We start from the raw sequence: 15,542 nt of genomic DNA, 5'->3' as shown, positions 1-15,542 counted from the left end.
GTGTGTGATGTTCCCCTCCCTGTATCCATGTGTTCTCATTGTTCAACTCCCACTTATGAGTGAGAACATGTGTTTGATTTTCTGGTTTCTTATCTAGAGATCCTGGCACTTCAAATTTTTATAATATTTTTGTGCAGGTAGGATTTTTTATTTTTCTTTCTTTCCTTATAATATTATTTTTGTTTGTTTGTTTGTTTGTTTTCTTTCTCTTTCCCTCTCTAGGGGGTTTGACTATAGAGAATGCTGAGTAGGGTCTTTGGGCTTTGCTTCCATAGCCCTATGCACTTCTGTTGGCAGGTTGTATATTGGGCTATGCAGTTTAACCTACAAGCCGGTAGATGGTGCTTGTTAGTAACAGCCAATTGCAGCCAGTGCAGCAGGGTATGTACTTAATCCTTGTTTACTGGGAGAACTCTCTTATTGCCTCAGGCAATGGGCTGATTCTTGGATTGCACAGTTGTCTGAGCTCCCTGCTCAGCCCTGGGGAGTGGGGGCCAAGATGGGCAGGACGAGACTGGGCAGATCTGCCTACAGATCTCCCAGTGGCAGGTGTGGACACCAGCGCTGAGGGAGAATCTACCTGGCAGCCACTAAATGCCCAGAGGCATGCCTAAGTGTGGAGCTGAGAAACCCTCCCAGCCCCAAGTTCTCTGGACAGGGTTTGGGGGATGGCATAAGCTCCTAATCTAGGAGAGCTCCAGGTGCCTGGAGCTTTGCCTAGGTATAGAGCAGAGAGGGCCCCTCTGTATGAAAATCTCTGCACAGGAGATGTAGGTTAACTCAGGCTGTTGAAACAGGCAAACAGGTGCTTTGAATGCCTGAAAGTCCACCTGGGTGTGAAGCAGAGAGGGCCCCCCAACACCAGATCTATGAATAGGAAAGGTGGGACAGTTCAGGCTGCCAATCTGGGCAAGGTGCTTTGAATGCCTGGAGGTCTGCTTAGAAATGGAGTGGAGAGGGCCCGGCTGCGCTGTGATGTATGCACAGGAAGGGTTGGGATAGTATGGCCTTTAATTTATACTAAAAGTGCATGTGATTTTGCACATCCTCCCATTCCCATTATCTGGCAGAAGCTATCCATTGAGATATTATTATGTAACTGCTTTGCTAGCTTTTCTGGGTAACATATTTTATGTTCTTTTGAACTAGGGATTCACTCCGTGTGTGTGTGTGTGTGTGTGTTTAAAGGAAAGAAGGAGTGAAAGAGGGAGGAAGGGAGGGAGAGAGGGAAGAAATGAGGATAAAGGATTGCCATCATTAGTATTTTATGAGTGCTTTATCTCCTCAAGCATCAGGTAAGTCTGGAAGGGGAAAATTTCATGTTAATTGCTGCAAATCTTTGAGTGAAAATTCCTCAAAGAGATCTGTGCATGTTTGTTTATAATTATGTTTTGTGAGATGATCACTAGTAAATATACTAAAATTCTTTTAGATAGGTTTTGTGTGTGTGTATGCTTTCTCTAATTTTTTATTACATGATGCATTTTTCTTTTCCTAATAGAACCTCTGTATTACTGGCAACAGACTGAAGATGATTTGACAGTAACCATACGGCTTCCAGAAGACAGTACTAAGGAGGACATTCAAATACAGTTTTTGCCTGATCACATCAACATTGTACTGAAGGATCACCAGTTTTTAGAAGGAAAACTCTATTCATCTATTGATCATGAAAGCAGTACATGGATAATTAAAGAGAGTAATAGGTATTTTTTAAATTTTACTTTAATATTCTATTATCTTTTTTTCTTTTCTTTTCACTCTTTCCACAGTGGTTACATCAGAGATTAATACAATAGTTCTGTCTGTATTGCTGGTTACTTTTCTTAAGATATATTAAAAATAGAATTACTGTGTCAAAGAGCATATTTCTAGTTGAAATTAAAGATAGTAGCATAGCTATCACTTGGAGAATATGGTAGTGCTTTGTTTTACCAGCTCTGGATACAATAATAATCATAGGTGAAAATGGCTATTTTAAATTGCACTTTTTCAAACTTTTTAATAGAAATAATTTTTTTAACTTTAGTTTGCTGGCTTGATAATATATTTCCATTCTTTAAAATTTTAAATATACAAAAGGATGTAGAGTGAGAAGTCTGCCTCCAACACAAGCCTGTGGGTCACCCATCCTCCCACTCCTCACAATCAGTGTCGTTACATTTTACATACATTCAAGCATGACACATACTTTTTCCTTTTCTTTAAGGAAAATTACTTTTGGTGGCTAGCTGCAGTGGCTCACGCCTGTAATCCCAACATTTGGGATGCTGAGGTAGGAGGATTGCTTGAGGCCAGGAGTTTGTGACCAGCCTAGGCAAAAAGAGAAAACCCTGTCTCTAACAACAATAAAAAAGTTTTTAACACATACTTTACACAATTATACATCTTGCTTTTGTTCACTTGCAATGATAAATCTTAGGGATCTTTCCATAATGAATATATAAAAATTATTAAATTCTCTTTTATGACATCACGGTATTTTATTCTATCAACTGCACCATCATTTTAGACAATTAATCCTCTATTGTGTTAATTTAGGTTGTTTTCAATAACTTCTGTTTATATACATAGTATTTCACATGTGTAGAAATATATATGAAGGATAAATTTCTAAAAGTGGAATAATTAATATTTCTTTGTAAATTGAAGTAATTTTTTCTTATGTAAATTCTCCATTTACATTTCTTTTGTGAACTGTGTGTTCAGGACACAAAGCCATAAAAGAAATACATAAGTGGCCAGGCACAGTGGCTCATGCCTGTAATCCCAGCACTTTGGGAGGCTGAGGCGGGTGGATTGCCTGAGGTCAGGAGTTCGAGACCAGCCTGACCAACATGGTGAAACCCCGTCTCAACTAAAAACACAAAAATTAGCTGGGCGTGGTGGCGGGTGCCTGTAATCCCAGCTACTTGGGAGGCTGAGACAGGAGAATTACTTGAACCCAGGAGGCGGAGGTTGCCGAGACCGGGCCATTGCTTTCCAGCCCTGGGCAATAAGAGTGAAACTACGTCTCAAAAAAAAGGAAAGAAATACATAAGTTAGGCTTCTTCAAAACAGGCATTTTCTGCGTATCAAAATTAAAAATTTTTGTTCTTCTAAAGATACCATTAAGAGAACAAAAAGGTAAGCCATGAACTGGGAAAAAATATTCACAGTATTCATCTTAAACAAAGGACTTTCATTCTTAGTGTATAAGGAAGCCTTACAAATTCATAATAAAAAGAAGCCAATTTTTTTAAATGGTCAAATTATTTGAATAGACATGTCACAATAGAAGATATATGAACAGCTAGTAAGCACATCAAAAGGTAATTATCATTAGACATTAGGAAAATTAAAACTAGAGTGAGACACCAATACATGACTAAAACTTTGAAGACTGACAGTATCAAACGTTGGCAAGGATGTGGGGCACCAGCAACTCATTCATATCTGGTACGAGTGTAAAATAATAATACAATCACTTTGGCAGACTGTTTAGCAGTTTCATATCAAGTTAAACATATACCTATTTTTAATCTTAACAATTCTACTCCTTGATGTTTAACCAAAATAAATGAATGTATATAATTTTTTGTTTTTCTGAGACAGGGTCTCACTCTGTTGCCCAGGTTGGAGTGCAGTGGCACAGTCACTCAGCTAATTTTTGTATTTTTTGTAGAGATGGGGTTTTGCCATGTTGCTCAGACTGGTCTCGAACTCCTGACCTCAAGTGATCTGCCTGCTTCGACCTCCCAAAGTGCTAGGATTACAGGTGTGAGCCACCATGCCCAACTGAAAATATATATTAAAAAACAAAACAAAGCCAAAACAAATTTGCAAACATACATTCATAGCGGGCATACTTATAAAAGCCAGAAATATCTCTAGTGTTACTGAAAAGGTGAATGGATAAGTACATGTGGTATATTCATACAATGGAATGTTACTCTGTAATAAAGTGCTAGCAATAAATAAAAAGCAATATGAATGAATTTAAAACATGTGGAGTGAAAGAAGCCAAAGACAAAAAATCATACTGTATGATTCCACATATGGAGTTCTAGAAGGGCAAAACTAATCTATGGTGATACAAATCAGAACATTTGTTATCTCTAGGGTGTAGGGAGATTGACTGAAGAAAGGCCAAGGGAACTGCCTGTATGGTGGAAATAATTCAGTATCCTCATTGGGTTACAAAGGTATATGCATTTGTCAAAATCAGTAAATTCTGCACTTAAAACCTGTGAATTTTATTTATAAATTACACCTCAATTAAAGGAGCAAAACTGTGTCTTTTTAAAAAAAGATAAAGTTAAGTGTCTTTTAAAATTATAATCCTTTGCCCCCCACAGCTGTGCCATTTTGCAAATCTATTATTCCAGGCAGTTTGTTTATTCCCCAATTATTTGGATTACTAAAATTACTTTCTTTTATTTTAAATCAAGTCTTAGTAATTATTAAATTCAGTGATGGATTAATGAATAGAGTTAGGCAGTTAATTTTTTAAATAGTCAAATTTGGTCAGAAATGAGAAATGGTTGATTTAAAATACAACCTAAATCTTGTGCTTTAAGTTGATGTTACATAGAGGATAACTTAGATGTTTTTACACAAAGTATGGTTCTTAATTAGTAGTATATGATCCATGTGAGTCTGATACAAGTCTAAATCATGAGCATCCAAGAAAAATATATCTAGCTCATAGAAAGTTTGAAGTTGTAAAAGGTATCTTACATTTCATTAATGAAGACATTTGGTGATTTTGTTACACTTTTTAATATATCAAAAATAATTGCTTGAAAGGTTCTTTTAAAAGTATTTTGTATCTCCACATACTCTATTTAATTATGTGTATGTGTATGTGAGTCACATTTACAAATTGGCAAACCAACTAGAACATATTGTTAAATGTAAGTCATCAAGCAGTAACCCAGCAAAGGTCTGGGGGAATAGCTTGACTTCATGTAAGTAGTTTCAGCATTCAATGCATCAACATAGATCAGTATTATTTTTCCATTAAATTTGAGGTGTTTGATTATTATTTTGTGTTAAAAAAGATAACTACAATGTAGTGTAGATGGTATTGTTGTTTTAAAAACACAATTATTCGTACCTCTCGTTTTCAAAAGTTACTGTTGTCTCACTTTGGAAAGATTTTTTTAACTAATCTGTAGTTTATTATATTTGGCATTGTGTGGGGTTTTTTTTTTGCTTGGATGGTAGCATACAATACTAGTTTTAAAATGTATAAATGCAGTCAGAAGAAGGGTGCACTGATTAACTGTGTAAATTAATGATGGTTTGGAAATTATAACAGATTGTATCAACTCTTTCAGACCTCTTTAGGTAACAACTAAGAACAGTTCACTGGGTAAATGTTCTTTAATAGTTATTTACGTATATTTTTTCAGAGAGGCAGAATAGTGCAGTAGTGAAGAACATGGACTTAGAGCCAGACTGTTTAAATAGCTTGTGACCTTGGCAAGTTGCTTAACCTCAGTACTTTTTTTTCTTACTTGTAAAATGGTGATGATAATAATATTTACAGTACTTTATTTGGTTGTTGTAACCAATGAGTTAAAACATGTAAAGTGCTTAAGACAGCACCTGACATATAGGTAAGTATAAGCTATGGTCATTATTACTATTATTATCATCATCATTATTATCAAGATTACCTTTATCCTTAGAAAATGTAACTCAATCTGGGGGCTGGGCACGGTGGCTCACACCTATAATCCTAGCACTTTGGGAGACCAAGGCAGGCAGATCACTTGAGGCCAGGAGTTCAAGATCAGTCTGGCCAACATGACAAAGCCCTGTCTCTACTAAAAATACAAATATTAGCCGGGTGGGCATGATGGCGTGGCCTGTGATCCCAGCTACTTACTTGGGAGGCTGAGGCACGAGAGTCACTTGAACCCGGGAGTTGGAGGTTGCAGTAAGAGAGATTGTGCCATTGCACTGCAGCCTGGGCAAGAGAGTGAGACTGTGTCTCACAAAAAGAAAAAATGTGACTAAATCTGGGCTTTAATTGTGGTAGTAATTTTCAGTGCTAATGATAAGTACTCATATTATTATTTTGTATAGTCTCTTAAAATAGGTAATTTCAGAAAAATGTTAAATGCTGTAATTTATAAGGTAGTGATTGTAACAGTCTTGAAAAAGAACAGCTGGTAAGTTTGCGTGTCCTATTTGATAACTATAATAGTTATTATTGTATTCTTGCAGTTGTGTTCCAGGGCATGAGCTAATATGGTACATGTGTACGAAAGATGGCACAAGGAAAAGGTTGCTTTGTTGTGGAATAGCTATTACCACTCCCCTTTTCTGTTATAGCAGTGGGTGCTCTCAAAGCATCTTACCTGGGTTTTCCTTCCTATTCCAGAGGAACATGGGCCAAGTTACTTCTTCTCCTATGTCCATAGTCTGCCTTGACTCTGCTCTCTTTCCCTTTCCTGCTGCATCAGTCCTTGATCTCAGGGTTCCCTGACAGGCCATTTTTAGTGCATCTGGAATTGTTTAGTTGTTTACATGTACAGAATTAGATTTTAAATAAGTTAATAGAGAACACATTAACATCTTTTTTCCCTGTATTACCAAAGTTAATTTTTTCCCTTATTTCTACTTTTCAATTATTTAACATCTGTATTTTAAAATTAAGATTTGCGTTGATTTAACCTGCTTGATCTTCAGGTTAATAATCGTATATTATGGCTCTTAGTTTGTGAAAATAAAGTTAATTGTTGGTTCCAGACACAAAGAATTATCCTTTAGTTACAGCCCTTTTACTCTTTGCTTACATGCCCACACCCCCGACCATTCCCCAGATGTCTTATAGATCCATGCTTCTTGTATTTCTATTAAGTTCAGGAACATACTGCATACCAGTACTTTCTGGATGACTTGACTCTTTCCAGCCAATCCTCTCTTCAGGCCATTTGATGTACCATTTCCAGTGGTACTTTCTTTCTTTATTAAATCTGGACTATTTGCCGTTGGATTATAGGTTTTCCATCACATGCAAAACTTAAATGAGCAAGATTTTTGGTAAACCATCCTCTGGACACCGGAGGGTTCTTTCTATAGAAGACAGAAACAAACAATGTTTGCTACTGATCGTATAATTTGTATGATTGCTTAATGTAACATTACTTTTCCCATTTAAACTTCCAGCTTGGAGATTTCCTTGATTAAGAAGAATGAAGGACTGACCTGGCCAGAGCTAGTAATTGGAGATAAACAAGGGGAACTTATAAGAGATTCAGCCCAGTGTGCTGCAATAGCTGAACGTTTGGTGCATTTGACCTCTGAAGAACTGGTAAGTAGTTGGAATAGTAGTGTGACTTTCCAAGGGTCCAAAAATATGTTATGTGAAGATTATGCCATGCTTTTCAAATAATATTTTGCTTTTCCTAATATAAAAGATACATATCAGATACTACTGATCTGAGTGATGTTTGAATATGGCCTAAGTTCTAATATTTATTTCTTACACTATGTAAATACATACATATATGTGTGGTCATACTGTATAGAGGGTTTGTCTGTATCTGTTTATGTGTGTGTATGTATTGTGCACGCTCTCTCTCTACATGTATTCTTTAGGAGAATTAACTGACCAATGCTGGTAGGACAAAAATTATGTTAACAGTTTATTTGCTAAGAATCTACTTATCACTAAAATTTTTGAGGTGAGTTTACAATTTTGCAAGGATATATGTATCATATATAGTATATTTTTTCTTTATAATGTAATTCATTATGGTGATTACAGTGACAACACAATACTTAATCATGAGGTTGAATATATTCCCACTCTCATGACGTGTAAGATCATGTTAAGAATGTGAACAAATACAGCAGTACATCAGAACTTGAAATTATGTGTTCATTTTCTAACAATGATACCAGCATATGAAAGATGTCTGGTTTATTGCCATCTTGAATTATAGAGATGAGGAAGACTGTGCAAAAATTATTTATACTGTAATGTTACTTGCATCCTAAGATAGAAAAGAAGGACTGGAATATTCAAAGTGAATGTCGCTATCAAAAGGAAACATGGCTAAATAGAGAAACTAAGTTTCATGTTTGCCAGTAGTAATTGAAAATTTCAGGAATCACTGGAATTCTTATGTAGGACTACAAAACTTTGATTTCATAGCCCTGTTTACAACAAGCCATGCAGGCTGCATTGCCTTATATTCACTCATTCAGCAAGTATTATTGTATTAGGCTCTGGGGATATAATAGTGACAGTAGTGGAGATGTGTTTTGAGATTGTAGATAATTGCAGTTAACTACTTTTAAACTCGATGGTTTCAATTGAATGTTAGTGTTTATGAGAAAGTTATTTATGCCTGAACACCAGTGTGTTTGTTAGATTTTGAGAAGACAAATATACAGTCTCATCTGCAGCTGAAGGCAGTTTTATGTTTTTCAAATATTCATACTTGCCTTACTGCAGTGGTTAGAATGTCTACTCCACAGCTATATAGAACTCTCGAATGGTAAAAGCAGACATTCTTGCCTTATTTGTGATCTTGGGGAAAATAATCGACTTTTATCATTAAGAAGGATAGATTCTTTTTATTACATTGAAGAAATTTTCTTCTATTTGTAGTGTGCTGAGAGTTTTTATCATGAATGATTATAGAATTTTCTGCATTGGTGGGATAAGCCCTTCTTGGTCATGATGCATTATCCTTTTACATATTGCTGAATTTGATTTGCTCATATTTTCTTGGGGATTTTTATGTCTATTTCTGAGGAATATTGGATAGGTTTTTTGTTTTGTGTTGTTTTGTTTTTTGCCATCTTTTTCCAGTTTGGGTATCTGGGGTAATAACTTTGTAAAATGATTAGGGAAGTGTTCTCTCTTCTATTTCTAGAAGAGAATGTATAGAATTAGTGTTATGTCTTAAAATGTTTGGTAGAATTTGTCAGTAAAACAATCTGGACCTTGAGTTTGCTTTTTTGGAAGGCACTTAACTATGGTGCCTTAGTTTTTAATGTTTTTCATTTCTTTTAACAGATATAGGTCTAATGTGAGCATCTGTTTCCATTGCCTTTGTTTTTCAGTTTTCCATTTCTTCTTTTCTGTGTTACGTTTATTATGTTCTTCCTTTTGTTTACCGGGGATTTATTTTGCTCTTTTTTTCTATTTTTGAAGGTGATACTTAGTTGATTTTTGACCTTTCTGTTCCAATGAAAGCACTTAATGTTATACATATCCTTCTAAGCACTACTGTAGCTGCATTCTCTAAATTTTTGCCTACCTTCTTAATTCCATAGGGATTGATTTGATTTGATGCTGGGCTTCAGTCTTTTACATGGCTGATTTATTCCATGTTTATTCTTACACCTAAGGCAAAACTTTTCATTTATCTCAACTGAAAGCCTAGGATGGTTACCAGGTCTTCTCCTACTGTGTGGACTCTGAAGTCTAATTTTTGACTCCCAAGCACTTTAATACCCCAAACTCAGCTTTTTAGCCCCTTATTTGCTGCTTTCCGCTTGTCTTTTTCGACTCAGTTTAGAAATCAGCAAATGGTCCTTGGAAAGCAATATAGCATGTTTGACCCTTTTCTCTGCAATTTCCTTCTCTCTAATCTTGTCCTGTGAAGCACTGGTGGCCTTGATAGTCCTGAACTTTTAATTTTTTCTGCTTCTAAAGTATGAATAATTGGAAGGGGAAGGGAAGGAGAAATCTATAGGGTACTTTCTCTATTCTGCTGGACATAGATATTTCCTTGAGTTTCTGTGCACAATGGCATCAACTAACCAGGAGATTGCTGGCGGTGCCTTTACAGCCAGCCACAGCAACCATAATTGTTCCCATTGATATTTAGAGTAGAGGCAACAGCCACAACTAGGTGGTTCCATATCCCAGCTGGGACATGGACACATGTTGAGTATGTAGATCTTCTAGAACTCCCATCCATTTAGTTTCAGATTCTCTCAGTTCATTTCATTAAGTTCTTAATAACATGAGAATTAACATATCTCTGTATCTTAGCAAACTAGATGTTTACACATTTGGTCAGTTGTAGAATTGTATTGCTGCTATATGCAAATATTGTATAATTTATTCCTTAATTATTGTGATCCTGTTACTCTGTGAGGTATGTAAGACCAGACAGTGACCCTTGCATTGAAGCAAGGGAACATTTAAAAATTGCTTTTATAAATTTATGAATTTTGTGAATTTATTTATGTCTACTTTAGGCTTATTGTTAACTATATTTCAGTGTTTCTGTTTGGGTAGATATTTGCGTGTGTGTGTGTGTGTGTGTGTGTGTGTTTTAGTGGTTCTAGAGGTTACATATTTGACTTATCACCAACTATCTTTAAAAACTGTATCATCTGTAATTTAAGAAATTTATATTTTCCACTCTATTCTTTGTATTATTGTTGTCTTACATTTTATATTCTATTAAAATTAATAATACCTTGTTATTTTAGCTATAGTCAGTAATTCTCTTTTAAAAGAGATTAAAAATGTGAAAAACAGGTCTTTCATTTACTCTTATATTTGCCTTTTCCTCTATTCTGCATTCGTTTGTGTTGATTGACATTTTCATCTGATGTTATTTTTTTCTGGCTTGAGAGCTTCTTTTAGCATTTTTTCTAGTGTAGATTTGCTGGTAATAAATTCTCTGAGCTTTTTTCTGCAAAAATATTTCTCTTTTCTTCCCTTTTCCAAAGTTATTTTTGTTATGTATATAATTTGGTGTTGACAGGTTTTGGTTTTTGTTTTTTTCTCTTACACCTTCAAATATCCACGATTGTATTCCGGCCTACATAGTTTCTGATGAGAAGTCAGCTGTCTTTTACATCTTTGTTCCTCTGTAAATAATGTATCTTTTCCTCCTCTGTCTGCTTTTAGGAATTTCTTTATTTCTGCTTTTCAGAAATTTAATTATAATGTGACTTACTGTGATTTTTGATTTTTTAAAGAAAATGTTTGTTGTGCTTGGAGTTCTTTGACATTCTAAAGTGTTGGCCATTACTTATTCGCAATTTTTTTCCCCATTCTTCTTGCCCTCCTCCAGTTACCCATATGCTAGACCATTTGATATTGTTCCACAGGTCACTGAGTTTCCCTGCTTTTATGTTTTGTCTTTGTGCTTCATTTTGTAGTCGCTATTGCTATTTTTCAAGCTCGCTGGTCTTTTCTCCTGCAGTGTCTAATCAGCTGCCTGTCACATCTGTTTTGTTTTTCATTTCAGATTTGTGTTTTTATATCCAGAAGTTCAGTATGGTTCTTTCATCTCTCTCTTTCTCAACATGGTTATGTTTTCCTTTACATCTTTGAGTATATGGAACTGTTTATAATACCTGTTTTCATATCCTTTTCTGTTGACTTTGTCATTCTGTTATTTCTGTTTTTGTGATTATGATTTTATTGGTCATAGGTTTGCAATTCATTTTTAATTACTGCTGTAACCTTAACATTTTTAAAGATGAAGAAACCCATTCCCTTGTTTATTTGTTTTACTTATTTACTTATTTTGTTTTCTGGACTAAGAATCCAAATCCAGATAAAGAAAAACCACCTTGCAATGCTCAAGAGTTAGAAGAATGTGATATTTTCTTTGAAGAGAGCTCCAGTTTATGCAGATTTGATGGCAATACATTAAAAACTACTCATGTGGTAAGTTACTGATATTAATATTTCTAAAATTTTGTCAGTAGTTACTCGGATAATGATTGGTCTATATATGTTTTTCAGAGATACTTGATTAGCAGTTACTGGCTTTGATAAGTCTCATCACTCCATAAAGTAGCATCTTTTCATACTACCACACTCAGCAAAACAGTGTTGTATAGTTTTGGTACCACTGCATATTGATATCTTTCAAGTGGTGCTTTTCTGGACAGCTTTTTAATATACAATTGTCACCCTGTAATGTATAATAACTTCACTTTTTTTTTTTTCATTCATCAGTATGGACTTAAGTGTTTCCTCATGTTATTTAAATGTCTGGTTTAATGGTTGGATTATGCTATGATGTTGGTCATGTCTGTATGTAGTGGTTCTACACATTACAATAAGTAATAACTTTTTTAAAAGTACATTATTTATGATGATGCTATTTTTAAAAATCTCTGTCATATGAAGCCTTTTCTATTTCCAGAGACATTTATCTAATAACGAGTTACAGAATTCAAATTAATGAATCATAAGCCTCTGACAAATTGATTACCACTTATATTTTTATTAGTAATGATTGCAGTTATTGCCTGATTCACTGCATCTTCACCTTCACTTTTGTTTGATCATTACTAATTGGTGTGTAAAATAAACTTGTGCCAATCTTTTTTTTTTTTTTACTGTCAAGTATTTTATGTAATAACTATTTCTTTTGTGAAGTTTTTATTTGTCTTAGTGTTTCTTACCAATTTGTATGATGTGTTTTAAATTTGGATAATGCTTCTATATCAAGTGAGTCAATTTTTTTCTTTTTATATTTTGGAATGTTTTTTATGCAGCTCATTAATTCATCTGGAATTTGTTTTTCCTTTTCTCTCTGGTGTGCCATATATGCATATATTTCACCCTCCCCCCACCCCCCCCCCCCCCCACCACCACCTCAAAATTACACTCTGTTTACAAGCTTTGACAGATTTGTATTAAGATACTGAAGAAGACTGCCTGGAGTCGCTTGGTGCAGTAGATGTAGATTTTTTTTTTTTTTTTAATTTAGAACCTTATTAGATATTCCTTCTTAGGGTAATCTTTAACCATTAGTTAATACTACTAAATGTGTTTCATAGAGTTGTTTATGTGAGCAGGGTGTCTCAGCAAATCAGTGGCTAATTTAGAGCTGTGCATATAGAAATTAATCTAGTGTTATTACTGAAACCAGAAGGAAATTTAGGAGACTCATTCCAAGCAAAAGCAACAGAGATTGAGAACAACTTGGTCTTTTGTTTCTGTTTTTAGACTTGTGAGTCTTTGATATAGGTTTCAAAGGTTCTGTTTTCAAGAAAAACCTGGAAAATTTCTGCCAGGTGTGCCCTGATGTTTCTTTGTCATGTAGAGATTTGGGGGAAAGTGTATTCTAGCAGAATTCATGTAACCGAAGTTAAAAGTGTCATGGGAAGCTGGCTTACCAGGTCTGAGTTCTGGCCCAACATTTTACTGACTAAAAGGAAATATAACTGTTCTTCTCACTCGCTATCCCTTCCTAGTCTTTTTGGATACTTACCAGCTTTATTTAATGGCTGAACATTAATTAGTACTCAAAGAAGTTGTAAAATGAGCATTTCTAGATTACACCAGTGTAGATAAATGAGGTGGAATGGCATAGGACCAATGGCTAGGCAGAAGTACCATTTGAAACTGTATCAAAATTAAATATTTGCTTTTACAATTAATTTCTATCTCTTCACTGCTCTCTTCTTCGCCACACTTTAACACCAGTAAGTTCTAAAAAGCACATGTATGACATTTTACCGGTGTCCTCAACACCTACCAAATGTTCTGATTCATAATAGATGCTTAATATATTTCTTTAGAATTATCTTTTAGTGACAGTCATTAAATTTAAAAAAAAATGGTTTTAGGTCCATCTTGGATCTCAAGAAATGAATTTTCCCGCTTCCTCTTCAATTACTCTTCTAATTGAAGAGTAAGCAGTATTCTTAATCAGATTATTATATCCAGGCTGGGTACCGGTCAAAACCCAAGATTATTGGAGCTGTTTTGATTTTTTAGGAGTTTTACTTCCTAGATGTTGTTTAGTTTTGACATAATCCCATACATGATTCCTTGAATTGTGATAAATAAGAGCTATCACATAGCTGCTCTTCTTTTTATTACCTTGGGTTAAATTTTAGAGAACCAGTTGCAGGCGTGACTGATAGAAGGCTCTCGAATCTGACTAACTGGAGATTATTTGTTCTAATAATGAAGAATCTGGTTGTTCTTCTTAACGTTATAGTTTTAGGTGCTATAACTCTTGGATACTGTTTTCTGCCAAACTTTTATAAGGAAGGCAGCTATATCTTAGGTGTCATAAAATGCTGTGGTTTAAACATAGCTTCCCTGAGAATTTCAGTTCATCTTAGTACTCCTAAGTATTGTTGATCAGTAGTTTAATGTTGGTCACTAAGATACCCCCCAGTTTATGATACCTTTCTTTATTTCCTATGTTTGAGCATGTTAATTAAAACCAAGCAATGACAAAATAAAACCATTATTACTGATACATTACAGTACCAAAGCTTAGTGGATCTACTTACTAAGTCCTAGAATTTAGCAGATTTAACTATAGTCACAGGCAATGTTAAATCAGCTCTGGCTGCCCCTAGAGGGGCAGCTGAAACCTCTTCTTTCCTGAGGCCTCTAGCTCCTTATAGGAAAAAGTGATAGAACTGAGCAAAATACACCGATTTTTCTTACATTTACCAATCAAATGTGACTTCACTCCTCAGGAATTTATAAAAGCTAGAATGTTATAGCAGTGGATCTTCTCAGTGTCGTAGATGGAAACATCAAGAGTGGGGAAGAAGTCCAATATATAATAAAAAGGGACAATCTTTCCAGCTTCAAAGAAATTCCATATTTCATCTTATTCATTTTACAGATTTATTAAGACAAGCTGAGATAGATGGAGTTTATATGGGATCAAAGCGAGAGTCAGTAGTAGAAACTAGATCTCTCAGGCTGCCAGTATGCTTTCCGTAATTTTCCCTAAACAACCGGATCATAAATTTCTATTTGGAGTTACTAAGCTACTACAGTTAGTCCTTACTTCTGAATAAATACAGTTAGTCTTCTGTGTTCCTAGGAAGTGTGAACAATAGATTTCTGTGGTAAGCAGGTTCTATCCTCAGTAACTTAAGAAATAAACAAATAATCCTTCACTGTACCATAGGTTTTATAGACAATATTTGATGAGACATTTCCAGTATTTTGTACATACCGTTTTAACTATTTAATCACATTTCAGAGTTTAATTGTTGGTTTAACTTCAATTAGTGTATAATTAAAACTAAAGATTCTTATCTTTGTTTCAGTTGGATTTTAAACCAAACTTTCTTTTTATAATTATAAGCCCTTTATGGTAGAACAATTTTTATTTCTTTGGATATATATACAATCATGGGATTGCTGGGTCAGATGATAATTCTGCTTTGAGTTCTTTGAGAAATCTCCAAGCTACTTTCCACAATAGCTAACTAATTTACATTCCCATTAGCAGTGTATAAGCGTTCCCTTTTCTCCCCAATGTCACCAGCATCTGTTATTTTTTTACTTTTTAATAATGGCCATTCTGACTCGTGTGAGATCCTAAATACTGAGTACATATGGACACGCAAATAAAAACAACAGACACCAGAGCCTACTTGAGGGTGGAGGGAGGGAGGAGGGTGAGGATTGAAAAACTACCTGTCGGGAACTATGCTTATTACCTGGTTGGCCAAATATTCTGTACACCAAACCCCCATGACATGCAATTTACCTATGTAGCAAACTTGCACAAGTACCCCTGAACATAAAATTTAAAAATTGTAAGCATTTTGATTTTTCTATTACTAATTTT

General features: G+C 34.9%; 1 protein-coding gene across 1 annotated transcript in view; it reads left to right on the top strand.

Annotated features, from left to right (window-relative positions):
• Positions 1-15,542, top strand: part of NUDCD1 (NudC domain containing 1) — a 91,279-nt gene that overhangs the window by 51,667 nt on the left and 24,070 nt on the right. The window contains exons 6-8 of the mRNA XM_031013776.3: positions 1,502-1,706; positions 7,162-7,306; positions 11,519-11,644. Coding sequence (XP_030869636.1) covers positions 1,502-1,706; positions 7,162-7,306; positions 11,519-11,644 — 476 coding nt within the window. The remainder of the gene's footprint in view (positions 1-1,501; positions 1,707-7,161; positions 7,307-11,518; positions 11,645-15,542) is intronic.

The sequence above is a fragment of the Gorilla gorilla genome, chromosome 7, assembly GCF_029281585.2.
Source record: "Gorilla gorilla gorilla isolate KB3781 chromosome 7, NHGRI_mGorGor1-v2.1_pri, whole genome shotgun sequence".
NCBI classification, from domain to species: domain Eukaryota; kingdom Metazoa; phylum Chordata; class Mammalia; order Primates; family Hominidae; genus Gorilla; species Gorilla gorilla.
This window is presented reverse-complemented; position numbering and strand designations above follow the sequence as displayed.